At 47.5% G+C, this 25,805-nt stretch overlaps 1 protein-coding gene across 4 annotated transcripts in view; it reads right to left on the reverse strand.

Moving 5' to 3' along the window:
• Positions 1-25,805, reverse strand: part of MVB12B (multivesicular body subunit 12B) — a 194,437-nt gene that overhangs the window by 108,870 nt on the left and 59,762 nt on the right. For all 4 annotated transcript variants that reach the window (XM_081236904.1, XM_081236903.1, XM_081236905.1 and 1 more), the window contains exons 3-6: positions 25,104-25,211; positions 20,177-20,273; positions 12,465-12,594; positions 9,617-9,739 (exon numbers count right to left, since the gene is read on the reverse strand). In XM_081236904.1, the coding sequence (XP_081093030.1) occupies positions 9,617-9,739; positions 12,465-12,594; positions 20,177-20,273; positions 25,104-25,211 (458 nt within the window). The remainder of the gene's footprint in view (positions 1-9,616; positions 9,740-12,464; positions 12,595-20,176; positions 20,274-25,103; positions 25,212-25,805) is intronic.

A 25,805-nucleotide genomic window follows, 5' to 3' on the forward strand; every position in this document is an offset into this window, starting at 1 on the left:
GCTCAAAAAACTGTAGCTGAAATAATAATGATGATGGTGATAATTGTATTTATTCTGATAATTATTAATATTATTATTCAACTGGAAACAAAACATCTGCTGCTCAAGAAGGAAGTTCAAGTTGAATGCTACCCTATCCACAGGCAAAAGTCCCACCTAAATAAATCCAAAAGGCCTTTGAAAAGTTACTGCAAGCAAAGGATTCTACTAAACATCCAAATTAATAACGGAAATCCGGGGCTTCCCTGGTGGCGCAGTGGTTGAGCGTCCGCCTGCCGATGCAGGGGACGCGGGTTCGTGCCCCGCTCTGGGAGGATCCCACATGCCGCGGAGCAGCTGGGCCCGTGAGCCGTGGCCGCTGAGCCTGCGCGTCCGGAGCCTGTGCTCCGCAACGGGAGAGGCCACAACAGTGAGAGGCCCGCGTATCACAAAAAAAAAAAAAAAAAAAAAAAAAAAAAAAAAAATAACGGAAATCCTGCCTTGAAATAGAACAGCATGGGCGGGGGGCAGGGGGAGCGGTGTGCACTCAGAGGTGGTAAAATACCAGGAAATTTCACTTAACACTCATTTTTACTTTGTTTGGAGGCTAGATTTACACTGCGAGACCCAGGTGAAATATTCCATAGAGCCACCTGCAAACAGACTATCAGCTTCCACTCTGATAAAAGGTAAAATATCCTCCTCTAAATGGTCTGCTTCACAAAACCGACCCTGAAGTGAACTGATAAATCTGTTCTGACACATGGAAAACTATTTTCATAATCCTGAAAAAGGCCTTTCTCCAACCCCCCGAGCTCAAACCCACTGTGCAAAGAGCCCTAGCACATTTGAGAACCAGGCATAGGAGGGAATCATTTCACATTTATAAACCCGCTCTCTGGGACAACAACAAGCCCACATAACCATCATAACCACCAAGAAAAATAAGACACTCACAAAGTCACAAAAATTACAAAGATAACACATTTACAAGCAGCAAATACCTTGTCCAAAATCTGATGCGCGAGACTGAAAGCAGGGAAGGCCAGCTCAGAGGTGGGAGCCGTACTGACTACTACCTAATTGTTCATTAAATAGAAGCTCTGACTTCCCAATAAGCCATATTAAAAATTAATATCAAAAATAATACCATTCAGCCTAAACTCATCCTTCATATGTAACAATACCAAGCCGCATTCTAATGAAATTTCACCTTCAATATTACTGACACCAAAACTAAGTTTGCTACTGTTACAAAAGCAGTGCGGGCTTCGTGGCCCACGCATTTTAAAGATATTCAAATAACCTTGCTCTGTAGGTCTCTCTCACACCACTCTCATGATCCCCAGAATAAATCAAACTGCTCGCAACCCTGCGTAATCGCGGGCTTGGAAGCCGGGCGAGGGGACCCTCTGGCATATGGCCCTCACAGGGTCTCCTCAGGCAGCAACCACAACTCAGGTGGACGGGCCCCCCAGTTCCCGCCCACATGGCAGGCTCTGGGAAGTCCTTCTCTCCAGCGCCGGTCAGGAGCCTGGAGAAGCTGCACGTGAAGACGGATGGGACACCTGGGGCTGCACCCAACCACCGCTCCGCTCCCCAGTGAAATGCTTCACACCAGTGAGCCTGTAACCACGAGCATTAGGGCACAGGGACAGTCTGCAAGCCAGGGGCAGCTCATCCGCTTGGGTTCAAATCCCAGCTCTGACACTTAGTAGCTGTGTGACCTTGGGAAAGGAATTTAACCTCCCTGATTTCAGTTTCCTCACCTTGAAAAGGAGGAAGAAATAGTACCCGACTCACAGATCTGTTATGAGGATGAAGTGAGCTTTTCTTTATAAAGTACTTGAATCGTGCCTGACACCCAGTAAATAAGTCTCGGTTGGTTGGTTGGTTGCATGGATGGTAGATGGAAGGAGAGATGTATCAATATGCGATACCTGGTCCTATGTGTCTAAATCATCTCACTTTATACATTCAATTCATATTTTCTGAGTGCCGCCACGTGCCAGGCACCTGGAGTTCAAAGGTCCCTACCATTTTGGAGCCACATATTTTTCACTGAATACTTACTGTATCAAATGAGATGATGCAGCTCAAAGTACTGGGTAAATTTTGATACACAGTGATGCAACGTTATCATCACTATTTTTGTGACTGGCCTTTTCTGAGGCTTTAAAGGAGAAAAAGGAAACATGAGAACCCCTGTCATCAGTAAGCCAGCAAATCTATTCATAAGACCAAACATAAATAAACTCGGCAATGACAGGGAAACGTGAAATGCCAGACTGTACGGTGCAGGCAACTGGAGGAGAGGAAGGCGGAAAACGATGTGGCCAGGCTTTCCAGAAGAGGTGAGGGCGAGGTGAGGGCTGGAGGGTGGACGGGACCCGTCCTCTGCACTCTGGAGCCCCGTCTGTGTCTTTCAGGAGGGCAGGGGCTCACAGCAATGGCCCGAGCAGAGATGGATCTGGGATGAGGACAGGTGCCCAGGAGCCGAGAGGAGAGTGGCCTGATTCGAGTGACATGATGTGGGGGGCGTGTCAGGCAATAGGAAGCCAGAGAAGGGTCCGGACAGGTAAAAGGGCACGTGCACGCTTGAGAACTCCAACAGGATGGCAGGCAACCCAGGACTTTAAAGTTCCAGACAAAGAATGTAAGCGTGGGCTATTTAAATGAAATAATACCGAGCCCCAAGAGCCTCCAATCTAAGTTTGATTTTGTGTTCTGGTCCCACCCCTCCAGCAGGTTCTTCTCTGGGACACCCCTGGTGGCTGGTGCTTTGAGTTGGAGCGGGTGGAGGGCACCACGAGCAGAGTGAGGATGATTCCCACGCCCATGCTCCCTGTGCCGGAGCAGCAAAGCTGTCTTACCGTGTCCATCTTCAAAGGAGGGTCATAGCAGGAAGGATATGAACACGTGTGTCCTACCTTCAGAGTTAAACAAAAATGTGTGTGGTGTTCACATGAACAGAAAGTAAGTCTACTTCTCCTAAGTAAAGCCAGACCTGCAGTTGTGCCTGGCCACGGCCTGCAGAGGGGCAAGGTCCTGCAGGCCCTCCCTGGGCTCACGTACCCCCAAACTGTCTCTTGCGACTATGGAGCTCAAAATCCATGTCATAAATTGTTTGCTACGGGGGGAAAAAAGAATCCCTGGAATCAGCCCTTGAGCTTGCCTTCTACTCTTACCTTGACGGGGGACACATACAACCCTTCTCATAAATGATGAACCCTTATTAAACAACAGCTTTCAACTCTAAAATGAATTCCCTCCAATCCTCTGGGCCGAGCCTTCTCCTACTAAAACCTATAAAAGAGGAGAAACCGCTGGGCCTCCTCATAGGCAAATGCCCCCGCTCCAAGCCAGCCGCCGCTCGGGGAGGGGCAGACACTTCGGCAGGAAAGGGAGAACAGCCTCCCTGATCTGTGCAACTCCAGGCCTCCCGTTCAAGTCCTGCCACAACAGGGCAGGTGACAGATGGCGTCTGTGGTTCAAAGAGCATCTTATGACTGAACACTGACAGAAGGCAGCCCGAGCACTTTAGGCCGTCAGCTCAGACAACAGGACTGCAGCCGGTGAGCAAAGGCTCCGTCCCCGCTGCCGGCTTCTTCCGTGGGTGGATCAAGTGGCCCAGTGGATCCCACACCCGCAGGAAGGTGGGGTCAGGGGTCCAGGATGGAGCACAGCAGCCCACAGGCTCCCGAAAAGGGATGTGACAGGGATGAGCCCGGACGTGCATGGCCTGAATGCTAGATCATCGCGGAGGGATGTTTCCTCTCCTTTAGGAAGAGCTATTAACCTTTCAGATGACAGCCCTGGGATGGGAGTGACGAGACGATTTCTGAGGTCAGCAAGGATCTCTGTTCTCAAAACCTGACATCGACGTGCAAAAGTTGTGACTGAATCCTGGTGTCCCCGAGTGGAAGACTAAATGCATGTGACAGATCTTCTGCCGTCAAAATGCCCCATTTCCCAGAGTATCTGTCACAGATTGATAACATCCACGCAAAAAGTTAAGTACAATTATGACTGTCACTAAGAAACATACTTTGGAACCTGTGACTGACAACTTGCTGGAAGCTGACAAATCACCAGAAGATTCCTGAACAACTTAGAGCAGCGCCACGTACCTTATAAGGGAAGCTCAGCCCCAGCGGACATGGGGAGAGGCTCCCGGGAGGCTGCGCCCTGTGTCTCTGGGAAGGAAGATGACATTTTCTCCTGGGGGGACAGTGTTGGTGAAGGGTCACCGCAGGAGCCCATGGCCTGAGGTCTGGGGGGCAGAGTTCAGGGGGCCGCTTCTCCCTTAGGACCCCAGGCCAGCAGGAAGGGCAGAGTGGCGCTGCTGGAGCCAGGGGTCCCCGCCCAGCCCTTGTCCACAGAGCCGTGAAGTGCCCGGACATCCCAGCACTCTGGCGTGCAGCTACTGGCTTCAGCTGGACTCCGAGAGCGAGCTCCTGCCTGCCCACGCTGGGACGGAGCCACGGGCTGCGGCGCGTGGGCCTCTGTGCCTCCATCTTGGGAGGGCGCCACAGTGGCCACCCTGCAGGCCCTGAGCTCTGTCCTGACACCGGCTCCAGTGCGCGGGAGGAGGCCCGGCTGCAGGTTGGAGGATGAGGAAGCGCCGACAGCGGCGCGAGCAGACCTGGGTGACAGGTGCCCACTGGAGCTCCCCGAGTCACCCGGGGCAAGGTGTCTGCGGCCCTAACGTGCAGGTCTGCTGAATCTGCATTTCTGAGGGTGGGGCTAGGGAATATGATGCATTTCAAGAACCACTGAAGGTCTGAAAACCCAAACGCTATTTGAATACTGTCAGCAATTGGGTGCACATGACCTCGCAAGCCGGCTTCTTCAATGCCACGGGGTTCTTTTTACCCTTGGGAAGTTCTCTTTATTAATTTTTTTAAATGTTAAGCCCAAACCTACCTCCTTATAACTTCATCCCACCTGATCTAATTTTGCCCTCAGGGGCTCCCAATGCCCCAGCCCCACCTGGAAGCACTTCTACTTTCCCTTCTACGCGGTGACCATTTAGAAATTTGAAGCCAGCTGCCTTGCCTTGACTCAGATCAAAACTCAGTGATTCCTCACACTCAAGCTTAATGCTCAAGTTGGGTAACTCTGACAAGGTGGTGCATGGCAGTGGACGCGACACTCCTGATGTCCTGACAGGGCGCAGGACACCGGGTCAGGGGGTGTGCCCCACTGTGCACGTCAGGCTGCACTCGAGGTACCCAAGCTCGTGCCCAGCCTGGCTACTTCACATGGACCACTGCTAGGCCACATCTCCTCAATTTGGTGCCCGAGCAGCTGACTTTTTGAACCTTGGGGGGCCCTGTCCATTTTCGCCCATCACCTTTCATCCCCCGGTAGCGGCAGGGTGTTCTGGCTGTAGGGGAGATGCGGAGTATTGATTCTGTCACTCAGCACATCAGCTCTCCCTAATGACTCTGTGTCATCTGCACATTTGATATGCGTGCCTCTGATGTCTTTATCAAGTCACGGGTTCTGCTGTTCAGCAAGCTGGGGGGCAGCAGCTCACCAGGGCCCCTCGTGGGAAGGCACAGAGCTGTTCACTCAGCCACACGCTGGGGCTACTGGTACTCCATCAGCTGCGAGTCTGCCTGCCTCCCCGAGCTTTTCCGGACCTCGGTTCCAGCAGAAGCTGAACCTTCTTTTCTCCGCAGAATCATATGTGAGAGCTGGTGTGTGGGAGAGGAGCGGGGCTGCTCTGGCTGAAGGGGGAAGGTGCTTCCTCTGTCTGCACGTGCCCCACAGCAGCAGCAAAGAAGCAATCGGAAAAGCCCAAATCCAGGGACCCCGACGTTTGCTCACACACACCAGGCAGACTTGCAAAGCTGAGGCCAGCCCGGGAGAGAGGTGGGGACGTGGGATCACGCCCGATGTCCAAGGCCAGGCCCACCCTGCTGATCAATGTGTGTGAAGCAGACGGCAGAGGACGGGGCAGCGCTGGGGCCCAGGGAGAAAACGGAGGCTCCAGGCCCCCGGAAGAAGTGTCATGCCCTTCCTCACGTGGGAAAAACTGTCAAGAAATGAGTGCAGAGACGTGTGTGTGTGTGTGATGAAGACTCGCTGGGTGAGGAAGAGAAGCTCTGCCAACACATCTCATCCTGCCTTTGGCTGTGGACTTCGACCACTGTGTCCCATTCACCGGATACAGCCAAGGGGACTGCCCATCCTGAAAGGACAACGCCACATCTGGCCCCTCGACTAGCATTCTCTGCAGTAACAGGGAGGAAACAGGCAGGAGGTGCTCGTTCTGAGGGGCAGTACTGGCCTCTGGAAAGGGAAGGCGGCTCTGCCAGGACCACGAGGGCCTCAGGTGATGACCCATCAACAGAAACTCCACCAGCTGCCCCTTTTGTCTGACATAAGCTGGGGATGACAGCCCTCCAAAAAATGACAGGAAATTCTTTGACATACGAGTGACAACGAAAGAAATGTAGGCAGCGAACACGTTTTTAGCTTTTCAAACAGAAGCTCCGGCTCAAGAAGGCAACAAGTTCGGCTACTGGCCCTCCCTGACTCCCTTCCTTCCCCCGGGGATTGGCTGGGAAAACGGCCCGCTGCCCCCGGGGGAACCAGCCTGCCTATCCTCCAGGCTCCTCCAAATCTGGTCAGTAGAGGGCGCTGCATCACCGCACTCTCTCTCCAGCCTGGGCTTTGCAACTTGATCCCTGTGTCCACACAAAGGCCACAGCTGAGGTATTTCTTACATGCTTGTGGTTTAATAGTACAGGAGAAAGAAGCAGCAAAAACAAACTTGCTATTTTATGATATGATATCACCTATGTAAAAAGTACACAGAAAAATGACTTGAAGGAAATATAGCCAAAGGTTATGAGCCTTTGCTTACTGGAGATGGAATTCGTTTTTTTCATTATTTTCTATACTCTGTCAGTTTTCTACAAGCTTGTATTCCTCTCATAATCAGAAAAACCTGAGGAGTCTTCAGGGACTCAGGAGCTGTCTGTGGGTGGGAGTAGAGAGGCTACAGCCCAGGGTCTGAGGCTGTTGGAGAAGCATTTGTTGCAAAACTGAATATATGCCTGCACCTGGGCAGAGCTCTGGGAAATAAAAGGCACTAGACACAGTCCCTGCCTTTAAGGAGTTTACAACATGAGTGAAGGTATAATGGCTGAGAAGCGCTCTGAGGGGAGAGCCTGGCACAGGCACAGGACACTCAGGGAAGGCCTACTGGGAGAGGCGGCATTTGCGCTGACATCTGAGGTAGGGGATGGGAGACACACCTGATGCACAGGTGTCCACATGAGCAAAGGCACAGAAGCACAAAATAGGAAGGGGAAAAGAGGCTATTGGTTCAAAGTTTGAGGCGTGGGGACAAGAGAGAGAAGACTAGTCCTGGGAACAGACCTGGAGGCCTCCATCCTACAGGCCCACTGCAGACCCCCGGCAGAAACAAAAGCCTCATCCACAGCTCACCACCAGAGAGAAAGCTGTTAGGTTCCTCTGCTGGGCAGATTACAGGGATCTGAAGCCACACGGAATAACATACTCATCATTTCATAAATCTTCAGTGGAAAAATTGAAAAATCAGCATTTCATTTCTTGTCAAAGATGCACAATAGGAGAACAATATGAAAACTGAAGAACATAGAAAAAACCCTGATGATTTAGGGGGCTCATGTAGGTGTACAGGCCACTGTACACCTGAGAAGCATTAATTTAACATTCAATTATCCTACTGCATACTGCCTGACTTAACTCAGTCAAATTAGAATACATTTTATATTGACTTTTTTTTTTTTTTTTTTTTTTTTTGCGGTATGTGGGCCTCGCACTGCTGTGGCCTCTCCCGCTGCGGAGCACAGGCTCCGGACGCGCAGGCCCAGCCGCTCCGCGGCATGTGGGATCTCCCTGGACCGGGACACGAACCCGCATCCCCTGCATTGGCAGGTGGACTCTCAACCAGTGCGCCACCAGGGAAGCCCTATATTGACTATTTTGACATTTGCTTTATTTGGCAAGTAAAACAAAACTGATCCAATTTCCTTGCAGCCATTGTAAACCATAAACTGTACAACAAGAGGTTATAAAATACATAAGCCTCACAAGGCTTGTTCCCACGCACTATCTCCAGTTCTGCGTGGCTCTCTGTGGCCTGTGTTCTCGGGTCCCCTGGCTTCAGTTCCTAGAGCCCGTGCGCCCACGCTGGCCGGCTAGCTTCTGGGGAGATTGCTCTTCCTGCCTTAACTGGAGAATCAGAGCTCTTCCTTTATTTCACAGAAAGTTAAAATCTGCCCTGCGGTGGTGCCTATTTCTAGGCCCTTCCAGACCATATAATGTCAACAGGAAGCAGCTGGAACCTCTCCAAGGCGATGGGCCTGAGCTCACCCTGAGCACACGTGACGGGAACCGCAGCCTCGACGGTGCCCTGGGCAGTGAGAAAGGAACTCCAAAGTGCTGAACTGAGCTGTGCGAGCCTCGTACTCCTAAACCAAAGACGCGCAACTCTGGGAAGCTCATCAGCTAGTCATATCTCTTCACACCAAAGTGAAACTGAAAACTGTCAATACTCCTCAAGTTTCAGGCGATGGCAGTGGTAGATACGATCAAGTACCCTCTTGGTTTGTGAAACTGTCGAGAGTGAGAAAGGCCAGACTGCCTTCTGGAGGACACCCCGAAGGACAGGCCCCGAGCTGCCGGTTCACCACTGTGCGTTCGTCCGAGGCAGCGGGAAGCCCAGCAGAGGAACAGGGTGCAAGGGACCGCCTATACCACCCTCTCCCCTGACTCCCGGGGGCAGGGTGTGGACCGTGGGGCGTGGGGAGGGGGAAGCACCCAGTAGTGGTTTTGTCCTGTTCCTGGTCGATTTTGCTCACCTCGAACTGCCCACGCGGAAGCTCTGAGATCCGTCCTCATCTATGTTATGTCCAGCTCCAAATGGCACCACCTCACCACTTCGTATTGGTTTTATTTACTTTTGTAATTCCTTTCTCAAGCTTAGTCTGTCATTGCTGTTTGTTCCCTGTCCTCAAATAATTTACTGCTAATGATGCAGAGGTTTTTGATCGGACAGAAGGTGTTGAGACCACTACTGCCTCTGCTCCAACGGAAATCAGGTGCAGAGACCAGTTTGCTCACTCAAGTTTCTTTGTAAACAGCCCCTGACAAACTTCTCACTATTCTCTCCTACCCAAAGTACCTATCTCTTAGTTTGTATCTCTTTGGGAACAGGAACAATACGGAAATGAACAAAATTACTTACCAACCCTCCTGGAGTTGAGAGAGTTGCTGGCCAAGGCAGAGACGGAATTCCACCTTTTACGGCCAGCACTCCCGGCAGCGTGGCTACAAGTCATGTGTCTGTGTGCGACTATGAGCTCTTTAGAATAACAAGCCCATTTTAAGTTGCATATTCTGCTATTTTAGAAGCCTGCAGAATAGGTGCAATTGACTACAGAATGGCTTTTACGTTCATGTAATGCAAAGACTTCTAACCGGCTTTGTAAAATCTCCTCTAAAGGTATATCGCTTCTGCAATGTTTCCGCAGATACCAAGTAGAGGGGTTCTAAGATGTTACCCAGTGGGACCCAAGACCACGCGACTCTGTGACACGCATAACAGAACAAGATGCCACTGACAGGGCCTCACCTGGGAAGGTTGGGGGCTGGGGTGGAAGCAGCTGATGACTGGGAAGGCGTCGTGGGTTGAGATGAGTCATGATTTCTTGGTACCCTGCCCATTCGATACCAGATCCCCATGCTGTTCAACTCCCTTTAGGAGAAAAGAGAAATCTTTATGGCACCGTTGAACATAAAATTACCTGAGCTACAAAGCAAACCAACTCATTTAAGAGAATCATAGCCTCAGACGCCAGGGAATCGATTCTCGCCCATGAAGGTGGGTTAACATCACCTCCCTTTGTGCTCTGGGCATCACAGTTCAAAGCCTAACGTGATGGCAACTGTCCCAACTCAGCAGGCCCGTCTGACATGGCCATCTTCTTCCCCCGCCCCTGGGCCTGCCTTCCTACTATATGCTATCAACATTTTCCTTGGTTCTCGGTCTGCAAAATTCTTTGTATTCCTCCATTTCACTGTGGGTATTTGTGCGATCATCTGCTTCAAGTTCTTTGTGTGGTTAGGGCGAGACAGATAGGGCACTGGGCTGACACGTGTGCCTGGTGTTTAGCTATGGGGAGAACTAGCCCCACCCAGCTCCATGCCGTGCCGCCCCCCCCGCCCCCCACCTCCAGGATAAAGCTCCTCACTGCCTGGTGTCACCTGGAGTCAGCCTCATTCTCAGGGTCAGTCTTGGAGACATCTTCACAGAGCCCGAGGCACGTGACCCATGAACCACCACAACTAAGGGTGGTGATAACAGGGCCCGACGGATGCCACGTCAGGGTTCCTGTTACTTGATCTGCACACACCCCTGCAGCCCGGCCCCATGCCCCACGGTCACAAGTGTTTATGAGACAGGCATACTCGCAGGAACTGTAACAGGATTATTTTAGACACATCAACGTCCAACTGCTCCGCTGCCGCACAGAACTACACATTGGGATGTAGAGGAAGATCATCCCTCCAAAAAATGAGAAGAGATTTGTTCAGAGGATTCTTCTGGTAGCCTCTCAGTACACCACACTATTCTGAACCACAGCCATGTCTTATCAGATGGTTGATTCCAATCAGCTGCACTGATTTTGCCACTTCTCGGTATCAGGCTGTAGTCAGGCCTTGCAGGAGCTGTTCCCAGTCTGACAACCCCAGACCTTTGCAAAGTAACCTGTGAAACTGTGCCCATTTTTAAGAAAAAGTGACAGAGCTCTGAACACTGAATTCTCTTTCCTTAAAAATAACACTGGAATTGTCTTCCTCTGGAAAAGAATTTTTGCCCCAAGATGAAACAAAAATACACTTTATTTAGCAATCTTTTCAAAACGATATAAAAAAAGGATTCTAGTTTTGATTACCAAGACATATATGGTAAGAATCTATTCTTTAGAATTGTTTAAATTGGTTAAAAATTGAATCGTTTAAAGTAGCATAGTGTGTAATTTTGAAGAACTGAATACACATAGCAACTGAATATACATAATACATGCAGTAATTATTAAATTGTTGGTTTCTACTATTTGTATGTAAATGGCTGTTTCTAAGATACCTGAAGTATGGTTATTTTCTTACCTATTTTCTACTTCCATAATCCTGTTTCCATAATGACTTTAAACCATGTTGCAAAACAGGATTTTTGTGTAGAAAGGGTATGATCATAGAGTCCTTTTTAAAAATAATTTATTTATTTATTTATTTATTAATTTATGGCTGCGTTGGGTCTTTGTTGCTGCGCGCAGGCTTTCTCTAGTTGCGGCGAGCGGGGGCTACTCTTCGTTGCTGTGCGCAGGCTTCTCACTGCAGTGGCTTCTCTTGTTGCAGAGCACGGGCTCTAGGTGCGCAGGCTTCAGCAGTTGTGGCTTGGAGGCTCTAGAGCGCAGGTTCAGTAGTTGTGGCGCACAGGCTTAGTTGCTCTGCGTCATGTGGGATCTTCCTGGACCAGGGCTTGAACCCATGTCCCCTGCATCGGCAGGCGGATTCTTAACCACTGTGCCACCAGGGAAGCCCGAGTCCTTCTTAAAGACCACAAAATCTTGAGACAGAGAATCAGATTCCATAGCTGAAGAGTCCAAACAAGCTATCGTGCACCAAGATGAAAATAACCTCTATTTCTGTGACACCCGCTCCCCACGTGCTTCAAGCAAACACCGCAGCTCTATCTCTCTCTCTCTATCACCCAGTCCGTGAGCAGCCTTCAAGGAAAGGCCATGGCTTTTCAAGTAAAGAGGAGGGTCTGGGCTCAAAGGAGCAAGATCCAGGAGGCCGACCTCAAAAGCCAAGTAGGAGAACACATCCATGATGTAGGGACCCACAGGGATAAGCAAGAAGATTGCAAAGCCGGCCAGGTAGAGGCACATGGCCAAGAGGCCGAAAACCCTCAACCACATTATTAATTTGAGAGACCCGAATTTCAGTTGACTGAGTATAATGGGTGAACATCTATTACCTTTTGGACATCCAGCATCCCTTCATCCCTCTTCGGACTCTCTACCTTCCCTCTGTATTCGGGGAGCAGCCACCCCTCATTCCCAGTGCCTGAGTTCCAATGGAGCTGACCCCACTTTCAGCTCAGACTTGGTCAATCAGAGATTGACAATTTCCTGGTAGCAGCGACGGGCTCAGGGTGCACGGGACCCCAGTGAGATCAATCAAGACCAAGGCGGATGAATTCTAGAACTTGTGAATACTGGTCAGGAGCGTGGTGTCCTGAACCAGCAGCCTCCCAGGCAGGGAGGGCAGCAAGGAGAGCTAAGGCCAGAGGCTGATGAGAGGCAGACGGCTGGGCCCACGGGTCACACAGAAGTCTCAGGACCCGGTCCCCAGGGGTGACGTGAGCACTCCCGGCAGACAGCACAGATGAGACTGGGGTTGTTGAGACTTACCCGATGAACGTGTACTGAGGAGGGGCCTGCTTGGTCCGGCCCATGATCCGAATGTCACAAATGGCAGCTTCGGTTGAATCCCGTGGGATGAACTTAATGCACAGCCTCTTCTTCCTAAAAGCCACTTCCTCTGAAGCAAAGGACAAGAAAAGGGATGAGTCTTCCAGAGGTGCCCACGTCTCCGTTTTCAACACCATGTCTCCTGTCACGTTCCCTTCCCGGCGGTGGAAGTGACCAGCCATCCAAGTCGCCCGAAAGAAGGGCTGGACGCAGGGCTGCGGTGGACAGGCCCAGTCACCCTGCTCTGCATTTGGGGCCTGACCCCCGACAACCCCTGCCGAGAAGGGGCCCACAGGGCACACACACCCCTGCAAGGAGCATCCTGGAATAAACCCACGACTACAACCTGCTCGCTGCTCCAGCCATCAGATACAAACACACGGACACCCTGAGTGTCAACACATTTCACTACATGGTCTTTTTTCTTTTTCACTTTAAAAAAATTTTTTTATTTATTTATATTTTAAATTTTTACTTTTTGGCCACGCTACACGGCATGCAGGATCTTAGTTCCCCGAACCAGGGATCTAACCCGGGCCCCCTGCAGTTGGAAGCATGGAGTCTCAACCGCTGGACCACCAGGGAAGTCCTTTTTCACTTTTTATTACAGAAATTTTCAAACATTCCCCCAACCAGAGAGAACAGTAAGATGAATCCGTATGTTCCCATCATGCGGTTTGAACACTGTCAACAATGGGCGACCTGGTTTCATCTCCTTCCCCCACCCCCTTCAGCTTTGCTGGAGATTTAGAATGACTCCCCAACACCACGTCATGTCACCCACCAGTATCTCAGTAGGTATCCATGGCAGGCTTTTTTATTTTAATTATTATTATTTTTTTTACCATGACTGTTATCATTCCTAACAAAATGAACAATGATTCCTTAATATCATCCAAGAGTCTACACTCACGTTTTCTCCATCATCTCAAAAGTGTCATTTAACTGCTGGTTTGTCTGGACCAAGACCCAAACACTGTCTGTGCACTGCATTTGGTTGTTAGGCCTCTTTTGTTCTGTGGCAACCTCTCCACCTTCCCTTTATCTTCAGGGCACTGACAGGATGGAGAACTCAGGTCACCCCCTGTACTTCCTGTAAACCGGCAGAGTGAAAGGCTCGATTCGATTCCGATAAGGCAGGAGCACATCACAGGTGATGCAACGTACATCCGACGGTGTCACACATGTGGCCTGGAGCTCAGCTGGGCCACCCTCGGTAGGTCCCACTGCTGTTGGTACCTCAGTTATAAAGTCCCCAACAACCATGCTCATGAGGTTTTCTCATCCCCTGATGACTGTTGCCTAGATTCATAATCTCATTAAAGTCGTCAACATAGTGATTTTCTGTCATTCCTTCTGCATTTATTAGCTGGAATTTTTCTATATAAAAAACATCTTATTGTTCAACTACCTGGTCTCCCTGAAACATGCTTTGTTATAGGAGAGGAGAGATAAATATGGGATTCGTTTATTTAGCAAGTCTTAGAGTGATGAGTTGGTACCCCAGCAACTGCCAAAGGTGAACAACCACCCACATGTTTTTTGTTTGTTCATTTGTGGTTTTTAAACATGACTTTCAATCAATTGCAGCCATTCAGTACATGAGTTGGATAGATCTGGGTTGAAATTCCAACTCCACCATTACCCAGCACCATAATCTTAGGCAAGTGACTTAACTTATCGGTAAAAGGGAGTTAATGAAACCTGAGGCCATAGGGACACTGGGTGGATGAAATGTGATGACACATATGCTTCCCTTAGCCCAGTGCCTGGCACACAGTAAGTGCTCAGTAAAGAACAGCCATGGACGTTCTTACTGTATTTTTTTTTTTTTTTTTTGCGGTACGTGGGCCTCTCACTGTTGTGGTCTCTCCCGTTGCGGAGCACAGGCTCCGGACACGCAGGCTCAGCGGCCATGGCTCACGGGCCCAGCCGCTCCGTGGCATGTGGGATCTTCCCAGACCGGGGCACGAACCCATGTCCCCTGCATCGGCAGGCGGACCCTCAACCACTGCACCACCAGGGGAGCCCCCTTACCGTATTATTGTAAGTAAGCCTCTGGCATACAATTTGTGTCAGTGTTTGGCATTGATTTTCAAGACCTTTCAGTTCTGTGGCAGGAAATAAGTGCATTTAAATCAGGGAGCAGGATAAAGAGGGAAGTGCAGTCCTGCTGCTGGTCTTGATTTTTGCCAAGGGGAGATTAGAATCAGGTGCTGATATTTTGGGGGAACCAGAAGGAAACTCAGAAACTTTGTGGGTTCTTTTCCTAGTGAGGAAACTGAGGGCTAGACCAGATCTACCAGCTATGAGTAATAATACTGGATACTGAATCCAGACCCCAAATATTGTATCCAAGAAGGCAGTGGTGGTAACTGGGGGTAAACTGTCCGCAGCAACCCTGCAGCTTCAAAAACTATGAGCTGATAAGATCAGGCCTTTGAGAGTGTGAAGGAGAGACCTTTCCTCCAAGTAAACTAAGATGCAGGTATTTTATGTACTTGCTCTGCCAGCTGCTCTCTGCTCCATTCTTCCATCTACAGCAAACTCCGGGTAAGAGATGGAGCCACTAATTACCCGTGCTTACACAGGCCTGATTTTAAGCAAACATACAGAGTCCACAGAAATGTGTTCAGTCACGCTAATGAACACAGAGAAAGGACACAGCACTTTACTAAAACAAACAGTCTTCCAGTTTTTAAGTGCTATACACATTGCAACAAACCGTATTTTAAATTAATTACAGGCGTCTCATCTTTCTGGCTGATTTGATAAAATCAGGACCCTAAATGCTCTCAAGCATCACAGAGCTGACCACAGGTTTATCTGGTCAGCTTGAGCTCACGTGTCCCTGGGTAAAGGCTCCAGGAATGACCGCAGGACCCTAAATGAATAGGCGACCCTAAACTCACCCTTCCTTGTGTGATAAGACACTTGTTGGAGGTGCCAGGACCCGACCTCAGAATGTCCATGGGGCAGCAATCAGTGCACCCCCAGTCATGGTGGGGGGACTTCCCAGGATCACTGGGGCCCCACGGCAGCTACACCAGGACTCAGCCCTGGGCCTCCTCGCTCAACTGGTTCAACAAATTGAGAGGGAAACGCCAAATGAGAACTCCCTTGGCTCTATAGTATATCAATATAAAGACATTTTAAGCCACTTAGTTGTCAAAAACGAACGACAATGCAAATTTTAAAACTAAGAAAAACACAGGGGAAAAGTAGGAAATTAATACAAAAAGTCTACAAGGCAATTTTGGTTCTTAAAGAGACCATTCATGTAAGAATAAGCAAAAGTAGCAAGCAAACACTTGTGAAAATATTGTTTTGCTAATAAATAATAAGTGAAAATTAAATAAAATTAGATAGTAAAACTAAATAAAAAGTGCAAAGCCTATGCTGGCAGGCCGGTGGAAAACAGGTACAAGCCGGTATCATTAGTGGCAACATGAATTGGTATTCCTGGAAGTTAATTTGGCAACAGAGGATAATAAAGCTTATCTTTATTGAGCCCATCCTCTGATCAAGGCACTGTGTACGGCAGGTACCTTAGGCGATTCAAAGATGAATTAAACATGGATCTTGCCCTCGAAGAAAGTAAGTAGCAAAGACATGAAGAAAACAGTAAATATCCCCCCCCCCCATTTGAGGAAACCGAGGCCCAGGAGGCTGAAGTCATTTGCCCAGGGTCCCTCATTTGTAAGTGGCAGAGCCAGACTCCATATTAGGCGAGTCTGACTCCAAAGCCTAAGTTCTTCCCATGATGCCTGGTGCAGTCTGTCCTAACAGAGAGAAAGATGGGAACTCAGAAGCAGAATCGACCACTCCCCCTTTGGCTTCCCACCACTGTTACTGGCATTTGCTTACTCTCCTCCCTCCCTTCAACACATGTGTGCTGTGCCAGGCAGGTGAAAAGCAGTAAAGAAGGCAGATGGGGACCCTGACCTCCGACTGATTACAGCCACCCGCTAGACTGAGCTCCTTGTGGGTTCTTTTCCTAGGCTCATCTTTATATCCCAAAGCCTGCAGTGCCTACAGTAGACGCACATCCATTGTGGCTGACTGTGGAGAGGAGAGAGAGCTTGCTTCAGACTCACATCTAGGGATCAGAGGCTGTTTCACGCAGTCTTGAGCTCACCCTTGAAAGACACGGGGTGTGGATATTCAGAGTTGAGGGAAGGGGCATTCAGGCCGGGAAAACAACAATGCAAATAGATGGAGTCCGAAAAGAAAGGAGCATGAAGACAGCACAGTAAGTGGCTCGGTCTGGGTAAAGCATGGGGTGCTTGAAGGTAAGAAGTCCGTTGCAGAGCAGGGGTCCCGAACTCCCGGGCCACAGACCGGCACCGGTCCTCAGCCTGTTAGGAACCGGGCCGCACAGCAGGAGGTGAGTGGCGGGCGGGCAAGCGAAGCTTCATCTGCCGCTGCCCATCGCTGGCATTGCCGCCTGAACCATCCCCCCCCCCCCCACGACAAAAACTGTCCTCCACGAAACCGGTTCCTGGTGCCAAAAAGCTTGGAGACCTCTGCTGTAGAGGAAGGTCGGGAGCAGGCCGTAGAGGACGTATGACCCAGCAGCCTCAAGTACTTGTAAACGTATCACAAGGAAATCATTCAAAATCTATACATGTTCAAACTGATCTACAGATTCAACACCATTCCTATCAAAATCCCAGCTGGCTTCTTTGCAGAAACGGACTAATGTTAGAAGTCGCATGGAAATTTGAGGGACCCAGAATAGCCAAAATCATCCTGACAAAGAAGAACAAAGTTGGAGGACTCACACCACTTGGTTTCAACACCTGCTACAAAGCTCCAGTAACCAAGACTGTGTGGTTCTGGCATAAGGAAAGACATATATAGATCAATGGAAGAGAACTCAGAGACCAGAAACAAACCTTCATGCTTACAGTCAAGTGGTATTCAACAAGGATGCTGAGACAATTCAACGGGGCAAAGAACAGTCTTTTCAACAAATGGTGCTGGAACGACTGGATACTCACATGCAAAAGGATACATTTGTTTAAATCAACTATACTTCAATAAAAAAATTTTTTTAAAAAGAATAAATCTGAACCCCTATCTTGCACCATTCACAAACTTTAACTCAAAATGCATCAAAGACATAAATGGAAGAGCTGAAACTATAAAACTCTTAGAAGAAAACACAGGCATAAATCTTGGTGACCTTGGATTTGGCAATGGCTTCTTGGGTATGATTCCAACAGCATGAGCAACAAAGGAAAAAAAAATAGATAAACGGAACTCCACCAAAATAAAAAACTTTTGTGTTTCGAAGGACAGCATCAAAAAAATGGAATAACTGTACATCAACTATACCTCAGTTTAAAAAAAGAAAAAAAAGTGAAATGAAAACCCACAGAATGGGAGAAAATTTTTGCAAATCATATAACTGATAAAGGACATATTGAGAATATATTAAAACATTTTTACAACTCAATCATAAAAAGAAAACCCAATTTTAAATGGGCAAAGAATTAGAATAGCCATTTCTCCAGAGAAAATTACAAATGGCTAATAAGCATTTAAAAAAATGTTCAACATCATTAGCCATAAGGGAAACACAAATCAAAACCACAATGAGAGACCACTGCATACCAACTAAGATGGTGAGAATTAAAAAGAATGACAACAAGTGTTGAAGATGTGGAGAAACTGGAACCCTCAAACACTGCTGGCTGGAATGTAAAAGGGTATAGCTCCTTTGAGAAACAGTTTGGCAGTTTCTCAAAAAGTTAAATATAGAGTTACCATATGACCTAGCAATTCCACACTTAGGTATATACCCAAGAGCAATGAAAACATATGGTCACACAAAAGTTCGTGCATCAGTGTTCAAAGCAGCATTATTCATAATAACCCTAAGTGAAACAACCCAAATATCCATCAATTGAATGGATAAGCAAAATGGTATATCCATATAATAGAACGTTACTTGGCAATAAAAAAAGGAATGAAGTGCTGACATGCTACAACATGAACCTACCTTGACAACATTGTTATGTGAAAGAAGCCAGACACAAAAGACTACAGATTATACAATTTCATTTATATGAAATGTTCAGAATAGGCAAATCTATACGGAAAGTAGATTAGTGGTTGCCTAGGGCTGGCAGGGGGGTAGGGAGGTGAGGACTAGGGAGAAATGGAGAGTGATTGCTAACAGGTACAGTTCCTTTTGGGGTGATGAAATGTTCTAAAATTCATTGTGGTAAGGGTTGCACAGCTCTGCGAATATACTAAAAACCACTGGATTGTAACTTTAAATGGGTAAATTGTATGGTATGTGAATTATACCTCAAGAAAGCTGTTATCCCAAAGCTCCAATACATAAATATATAAAATCTATTGGTAAAAGGTGCTTAAAACACATGCTTTTACAGAGTGGCACCATGGTTAAAAATGTGGGGAGTCACGCTTGTGTGTGTAATCTAGTTATTCCCCCTCTTCCAGATGTGTAACCTTGGATAAGCTCTTTAATCCCTAAGTAGTTACTGTGCCTCATTTTTCTCATATGTGAAATGGGTATAATGATACCCATCTCCAAACAGGGGTCTTCTGAAGATTAAATGAGATCAGGTATGTAGAGCATTTAGCATACAGTAAAGACATACTAAATACCAACTATCACAATTATTAGCTAATACACGTCAGTAACAAACAAAAGTAGCCCAATGTCCAAAAGTGAGGAGAGTATTAAGAAAAGTAGGCTACACAATGGAATCCACTTGTTTCATTAAAATAACAGCTATGTGGGGGTCTGTGTAAATATGGCAAGTCTGGTCCATAAGAAATGCTTGCAAGAAAACAGCAAATAAATAAATAAAAGTAGGTCCAAAATGGGGTTAACTATGGAAAAATAAAGTATGTGTGACAAAAAGTGAAATGCAGAGTTTCATAAATGGATCATGTGTCATAAAGAAAGGATTCTCTGTATTTGTTTTTTATTTACTGCATCACTGTTGTGGATATCCTAACATTGGTCATAAGTAATTTAAAATAAAACAAGTTATAGCACATCAAAATGAGGAGGCTCAACTACCCAGAGGTTTCCAGCTCTATTTAATAACTGGCGTGCACGACAAGAACCTCGAAGCTCCCCAAGATCCTGAAGAAGCTTCTGACGTGTCAGCCGCTCACTTCCCCTCTGTGTTGCTCAGGGATCAGAGTCTTCCCTCAATTTCGAATCCTGAGGACTCTAAGTTGCAGTCTTTCTGCTTCTGACTTTTCTTGTGTGCTCCAAGAGCCAAAAATGGGGATATTATTGCCCTTGTGTTCCCTGTGTGCTTTTGGTTTTTTCCTTTTGCTTCTGGGTCTCATGCCAAGCTTGGCTTCAGCAGCACTGGAGAACGGGCTAAGGACAAACTATAACCGGTTTCACTGTCCCCTTCCTGAGTGAGCCGATTCAGCAGGGAGCACCGTTCTGCTCATTTACATGCCGCCACCCAGAACACTGAAAACTCCTTGGAGAACCAAGTCAGGCATATGTCAAAAGCCAGCAGGGTTTATTTGGGGCATGCAGTAAGGCCTCCTAAAATGTTTCCGAAGAGAAGTGCACATAAAAATGTCTAAAAATATACCTGGAGGAAGAAAATTCTCATCGTGACAAGAAGTAGTAAGGGGTGACTCACGTGTGTCTACCGTCTCCTGAATCGGGATGAAGCCGACAGGCAGAGTGTCCTTGATGTCGATGAGCTTCATGTCCACTAACACGTTCCCTAAATGGCTCTTGGGAAGAAAGAAAAGAGATACAGATGATTAATCTGAACACGCCTGTGGTGGGTTTGCCATTTTGGCTTCAAGATGCATATTTAACACAAGACTCGTGCAGCTTTACGACAGCAGGTTAATTAGAGTAGGTGTCATTTAATGTTCCCCAGCAGTTACACAGGGACTCTGGTGGCCCCCGGGGAGGAGTTTCATCTGCAGAACCTCAAAGCCACTCACTCAGATGTGGCCTTGGTTAGCGAGATGAGCCCTGAGCATCAGCTCTTGGGGCAGCAGGTTTCTTAGAAAGAGCACCTTCCTGGGGTGGTCGCTGCACAGGGAGAGCTGCATCTCAGCCTAACAGAGAACCAATCACACTCCTAAGTGATCGCCAGTCTGCATATTGACACAAATTTCGGTGGCTAGACACATTCTGTAAAACCCCACGAATCATAAACTAATACACAGTGAAAAGCCCTGCTGCCTGATATTACACATCTTCTAAAATGACACACACAAGGGCCTCTTATAGCTTAGCTTCTACTTAGTGGTATGGTAGTGCACGGGGTCCACAGTGTGCAGTTTCCATAACCAGTGCAAAAATATCTTCGAAGACAGCATGCCATCCTGTAATTCCAAGAGAGAATTCTCTGCAAACGCACTGGCACTCGCAGCCCACATTTCAAGTTGGAAACAAGCTCTAAAGCGATGTACCCTACAACTTAAATATGTGGGCCCACCTCGGAGATTTCATTAAATTCTTCAGTTAAAAAAAGAATGATGCCTTCTGATCCCAAATCTCTCCTGTCAGGATACTAGCAATGCACTTGGAATGCTCACCTTCCAGAAGCACCTCATCCCCACAAGTCCCCATGAGCACACTCTCAGTTTACCTGTTCTGCGTTCCCGGACGACCCCACCACCTTGCCCTGCACAGCAACTCCTCAGGCGTCCTGCTCAGAGAAGGGCGTGCCCCTCTGTCTCTGTGCCCCACCCCATCCTGCACAGTGCCAACACCATCCCTGAAAGGCAATCAGGGAATTCCTATCATCTAAATTCTACGCTATGTCCTCTCTCGGCACTCTCAATTTTCCTTCATGTCAATTTATAATGACGTATTTGTGAGGTTTTTATTTTAATATCTGCTTCCCCACTAGAGTTTGAGAGCCATGAGGACCAAAACTATCTCTGCTACTACTATATATCCAAGCCTAGCATAGATCTGGGCACAGAGTAGGTGCTCAATAATTATCTGCTGAATAAATTAATGTTTTTTGGTACATTTTTAACTGGGCGGGCCACTCAGAATCAGAAATCAAATTGGATTTGCTTGGATGATGAATCTAAACAATATCAATAGATACACTAAAAGTATAGTTAATAAATGTATTATAAACCAAAAGTACACAAATGAAATAAATTCTTTAAGTTTAGCCATGAAGGTCAAAATGTCAAGTGTAAACTATGACCAGTGTTTTTTGGCACTGTGGTCACAAAACCGTTTCTCTAGAAATATGGTATTTGCTGAGGATTTAATATTATTACATTTCAGGTAGCTGGGTCTCAGGAAAACAATGCACAGACCAGCGCAGCAAGTGGAAAGCGGAACCCTCACTGATGTGGAATACATCTCTGACTGTGGAGGAAGGGTCTGAACCATTAACCCAACTCGCAAGCATCAGCTGCTTTCAGAATCACCTGATCTAATCTATCATAATTTTTTTTCATGGCAGTTGCTTTTCCATGTCATCACTGTTTTCTGCATTGAGAAATTAGCAACTGGGTATGTTTTCCTGCCCCATAGATGGATGGGTGGTCATCAATATCCTTCTCAAACGTCTTCTACTTGACAAGTTGGGTTTTACAGAAGTCAACTGCAAACCACTTAGCGACCTCACACTCCACACTCTACAAATGTCCCTGATCATAAAACCAGAACATCAGTGGTGCAGCCATTAAAAAAAGCATGAAAAAACCCCTCCTGTGCATATGGAACGGGAGCCTGCACTGTCAAGAGCTTCCCGCAGCCCAAGTGTGGTCCCTCGGTGCAGGGGCTGCCACTGCACCGGGTTTAATACAGCAAGTCTGCGACACCATTAATTTTGCTTGTTCCTCTCCCCTCCCCCACCCCGTGCTCTCTTTCATTTCCTCCTCATAAATATGAAGAACGTATTCCCAATCCTTGTTGAGCAAATGATTCATGCCAAAAGCCCAATATGCACTGACTCAAGGTATTTATATTGTCTCTGGTAGCCAGTATTTGCTAGTATACTGTAATTATTTTTGACAACCTTGCATTTAAGGTAGCCACAGATAACCAACTTAATATTCAAATGTTCATAAATTCTTCTGTTTAATATCCTCCCTACCTAATCTATGTACATTATTATTACAGGTAATGCAGAAAGTACAGGGCATGAAAAGCGCAATTAATCTCAATCCTTCCCCAGGAAGCAATGTCACTCCAAAGCCAGGTTTCTGTATTAATAGCATTATTGGGGGAAAGGAATTTAGGTTCCAGAGGAGCCTTCCCAGACTCCTACACAGGGAGTCTCAAGTCACCTAATTAAGAATCTGTCCAGTCTTGAGATTCCACATCCCTCCTTTGCAGTTGTAGAAAATCATGTCATGCAAAGTCTTGGCTCTGACAGCAGGGCCGGGATAGACCGGCTGTAACATTAAAATATGCCTTATTCCTGCTCTAATCCTGGGCTGGCAAGTGGGCCCCTGCCACCCCTTCAGCTGTATCCCTCTGGATCTCACTATAGGACCCATTCATTCTTTTTCTGAAAATAAAATGCACCTAATTTCCTTACTGTCTCAAGAGGGGCAGAGGATTCTCCCACTGCCCTTGTCCTCATCTTACATCCCCTCATCACACCCACGTCTGCCCAGCCCTCATGGAGCAAGACACGCATAGTAGGCACTCAAGGAACATCTCCTGAACGTTCGACAGATGTTGACTAAATCGGTGTATTTTCTATCATCCACTTAACCCGTGACACCTAAACTTAACAAGCCCCAGTGACTTCTCTCCATCATTTTGAGACTTGTCATTGTCCCCACTCCAGGGGATCAGGGGCTCTTCTGGCCTAGAGTACCGACACCCCACGGCCTTCAAGGAAATGCAACAAAAACAGAAATCAGAAATGACCAATGAGATCATAGCTGTCCTCTGTGGCCAAGGTCCTCTTCAGTAGGAGAGGCTGAGGCTGAGTGGAGACCAGGAGTGAACACATGAAACCACCAGGCAGAGTGAGGGTGTGAACGAGATGCTCAACCCTCAGGAGTTTGGTCCTCACAGCCCTGAACAGCAGTGAACACACAGACCTTCTGCAGAAAGGGTAGCCAGTGGGCAGAAAAGAGGTGACAAAAGCTAAGAATACGACTAGTTTCAAAAAAGGTTTAGGTAAGCTCCAGGGACAAAGGGGACAAGAGTGAACTGTATGTGGATGTGGACGCAGGAGGGAAGGATGGGGCCAAGGGGGCACTGCCCCTAAGATCACGAGCCCCACGTCTGGAAGGGCAACCCGGCCTTCAGACCTGTTCCTGGGGTCTCCTCGGCTGCACCGTGACCTGAGGGACCTGCTCAGACCCACCGCAGGCTCACCTGCCAGGACGTTCCCCTACTCCACCAGAAACTCTGTTCTTTACGGCAAGCATGTATTACTCTCATCATTAGTGGGAAAAAATTAAAGCAATGAGTTCTCCCTGCGTATGTTTGGAATCATTCTCCTAACAAAGACTTACCAACAAACAACAAGAATGGCTGGTGGAAGAGAGTGCGGGCCAGAGAACTGCGTGACTGTCCACAGCCAGCAAATGCTGCAGGGACGCATGAGGACCGTGATAGGACCATGGGGCTGTGGAGTTTGTGATGGAGAGAAAGACCGTTGCCTTTCCCCTTCCATGCTTCTGAATGGGGATGTTTGAACCTGATTTTTTCTTTATAAATCATGAACATGTATTACTGTTATAATAAAACTTATAAAAATAAATAAAAATATTTCCCACCCAATTTTTTTTTTTTTTTTTTTTTTTAGCATTCAGGCCCAAAATAAAATGTCGCCTTAAAAATGAAAATCTGACTCCTCCCTATTTGGAGTTAGGGAAGAAAGGTGGCCTTGGACAAGCATGAAAACTCCCTGGTGTCAGAAAGGAGCTAGTACTTCAAGAGCCTGTCTGAGGACAGAAGCGGCATATTTGCAGAGTGCCCAGGACAGGCCTCACACAGGGTGGACACTCACGAAAGCCACTTCTCTTTTTTCTAAGCCACCCATTAGAATACTTTGTTGGAAGAGCTTTAGTCGATGTCTTTAAAATTTCCTAATTTATGAGCTTAAGTATTAAAAACAACCCAGTAAAAGAAATCTGCCTGTGTGGTGGATACCTACCTGCAGAAACAATGAAATGTCATATGTCAGAGAGACTGGGGGAGAAAGTCAACAAGGCCATGTCTGGGGGAGGGGTGACCGTGTGGCATCCTTCTAGCTATGCTCCCATCTGTTGGTCAGCTTTAAATCCAGCTCCCCTGGAAGACACTTACCTCCGTACTACCCTGTGATTTGTTACCTGGAGGAAAGGCAGGCAGACAAGAGCCGTGAGAGAAATCTCCTAGTCTCCTTCGGAGAACACGTTTTAATGGAATTCACTGTACACTTGGGTATGTGGTTAATAATACTGTTAATAAATGAAACACAGCACAGGCTGCTGATTCTACCCCATTCACTAAAACCACAGATAAATTAACATAGTGATGAAACTAAACCACAACCAAAAAACGAGGAGATTTCAAACAGGAATGTAAATGACTTGTGCTCACTTAGCAAACAGAAAACCACTAAGACTTACATTTTCTTTAGAAAATGATCTTGTGAAGCAGAGGTATCTGGTAACCTTGGATTTAAATAAGCCGTCTTTCCAGAGGTCAGCATCCACACCATCTGCTGTCTGTGCAACCTACACCAAAGAGATGGAGAAAAGGACAGCAGGTGAGGCAGGATGCAGCCGAGGGCGTGTGAGCAGCTTCTTCGTACCTGCACCAATTAACTCCACCCTGGACTTGAGCGGCATCTCATTAGTCCATTTCATAAGGCCCTGGGAAGAGATTTTCCAAGAGGGGTAAAGGGAGAGTGTGAAAAATAACAACTTCTAAAAATACTGTCCCTGGGGAAGCCATTGATTAAAGACACCCTGACAAAAGTGTTTCTAATGAGAAAAGAGCAAATTTTGTTGTCATGGACCAAGAAGGGATTGGAGAAGTCAGCAAATTAAGTTGCTCATTACCACTTACTCGGGGGACAGTGCAGGGTGCAGAAAAAAGTCCAATGGGGCGTGAAATGCCACCTGAAAGGGGCACCGCCCGCCGTGAGCCTGGCACGGCCTCCTGCTCTGTCCGGGACCCGGGCCGGCCAGGGGCTGCCGTCACCGGGACTCTGCTGGGCACTGGGTGGAGGGGGAGTTGGGAGATGCACTGTTTCTTCTCGGCACAAGCTCTGTGAGTGGTAGTCAAGGTCGGAAACTGTAGCATGATAAGACAATTAAAAAAGACTC

This window comes from Mesoplodon bidens, assembly GCF_964165515.1.
Source record: "Mesoplodon bidens genome assembly, chromosome: 6".
NCBI classification, from domain to species: domain Eukaryota; kingdom Metazoa; phylum Chordata; class Mammalia; order Artiodactyla; family Ziphiidae; genus Mesoplodon; species Mesoplodon bidens.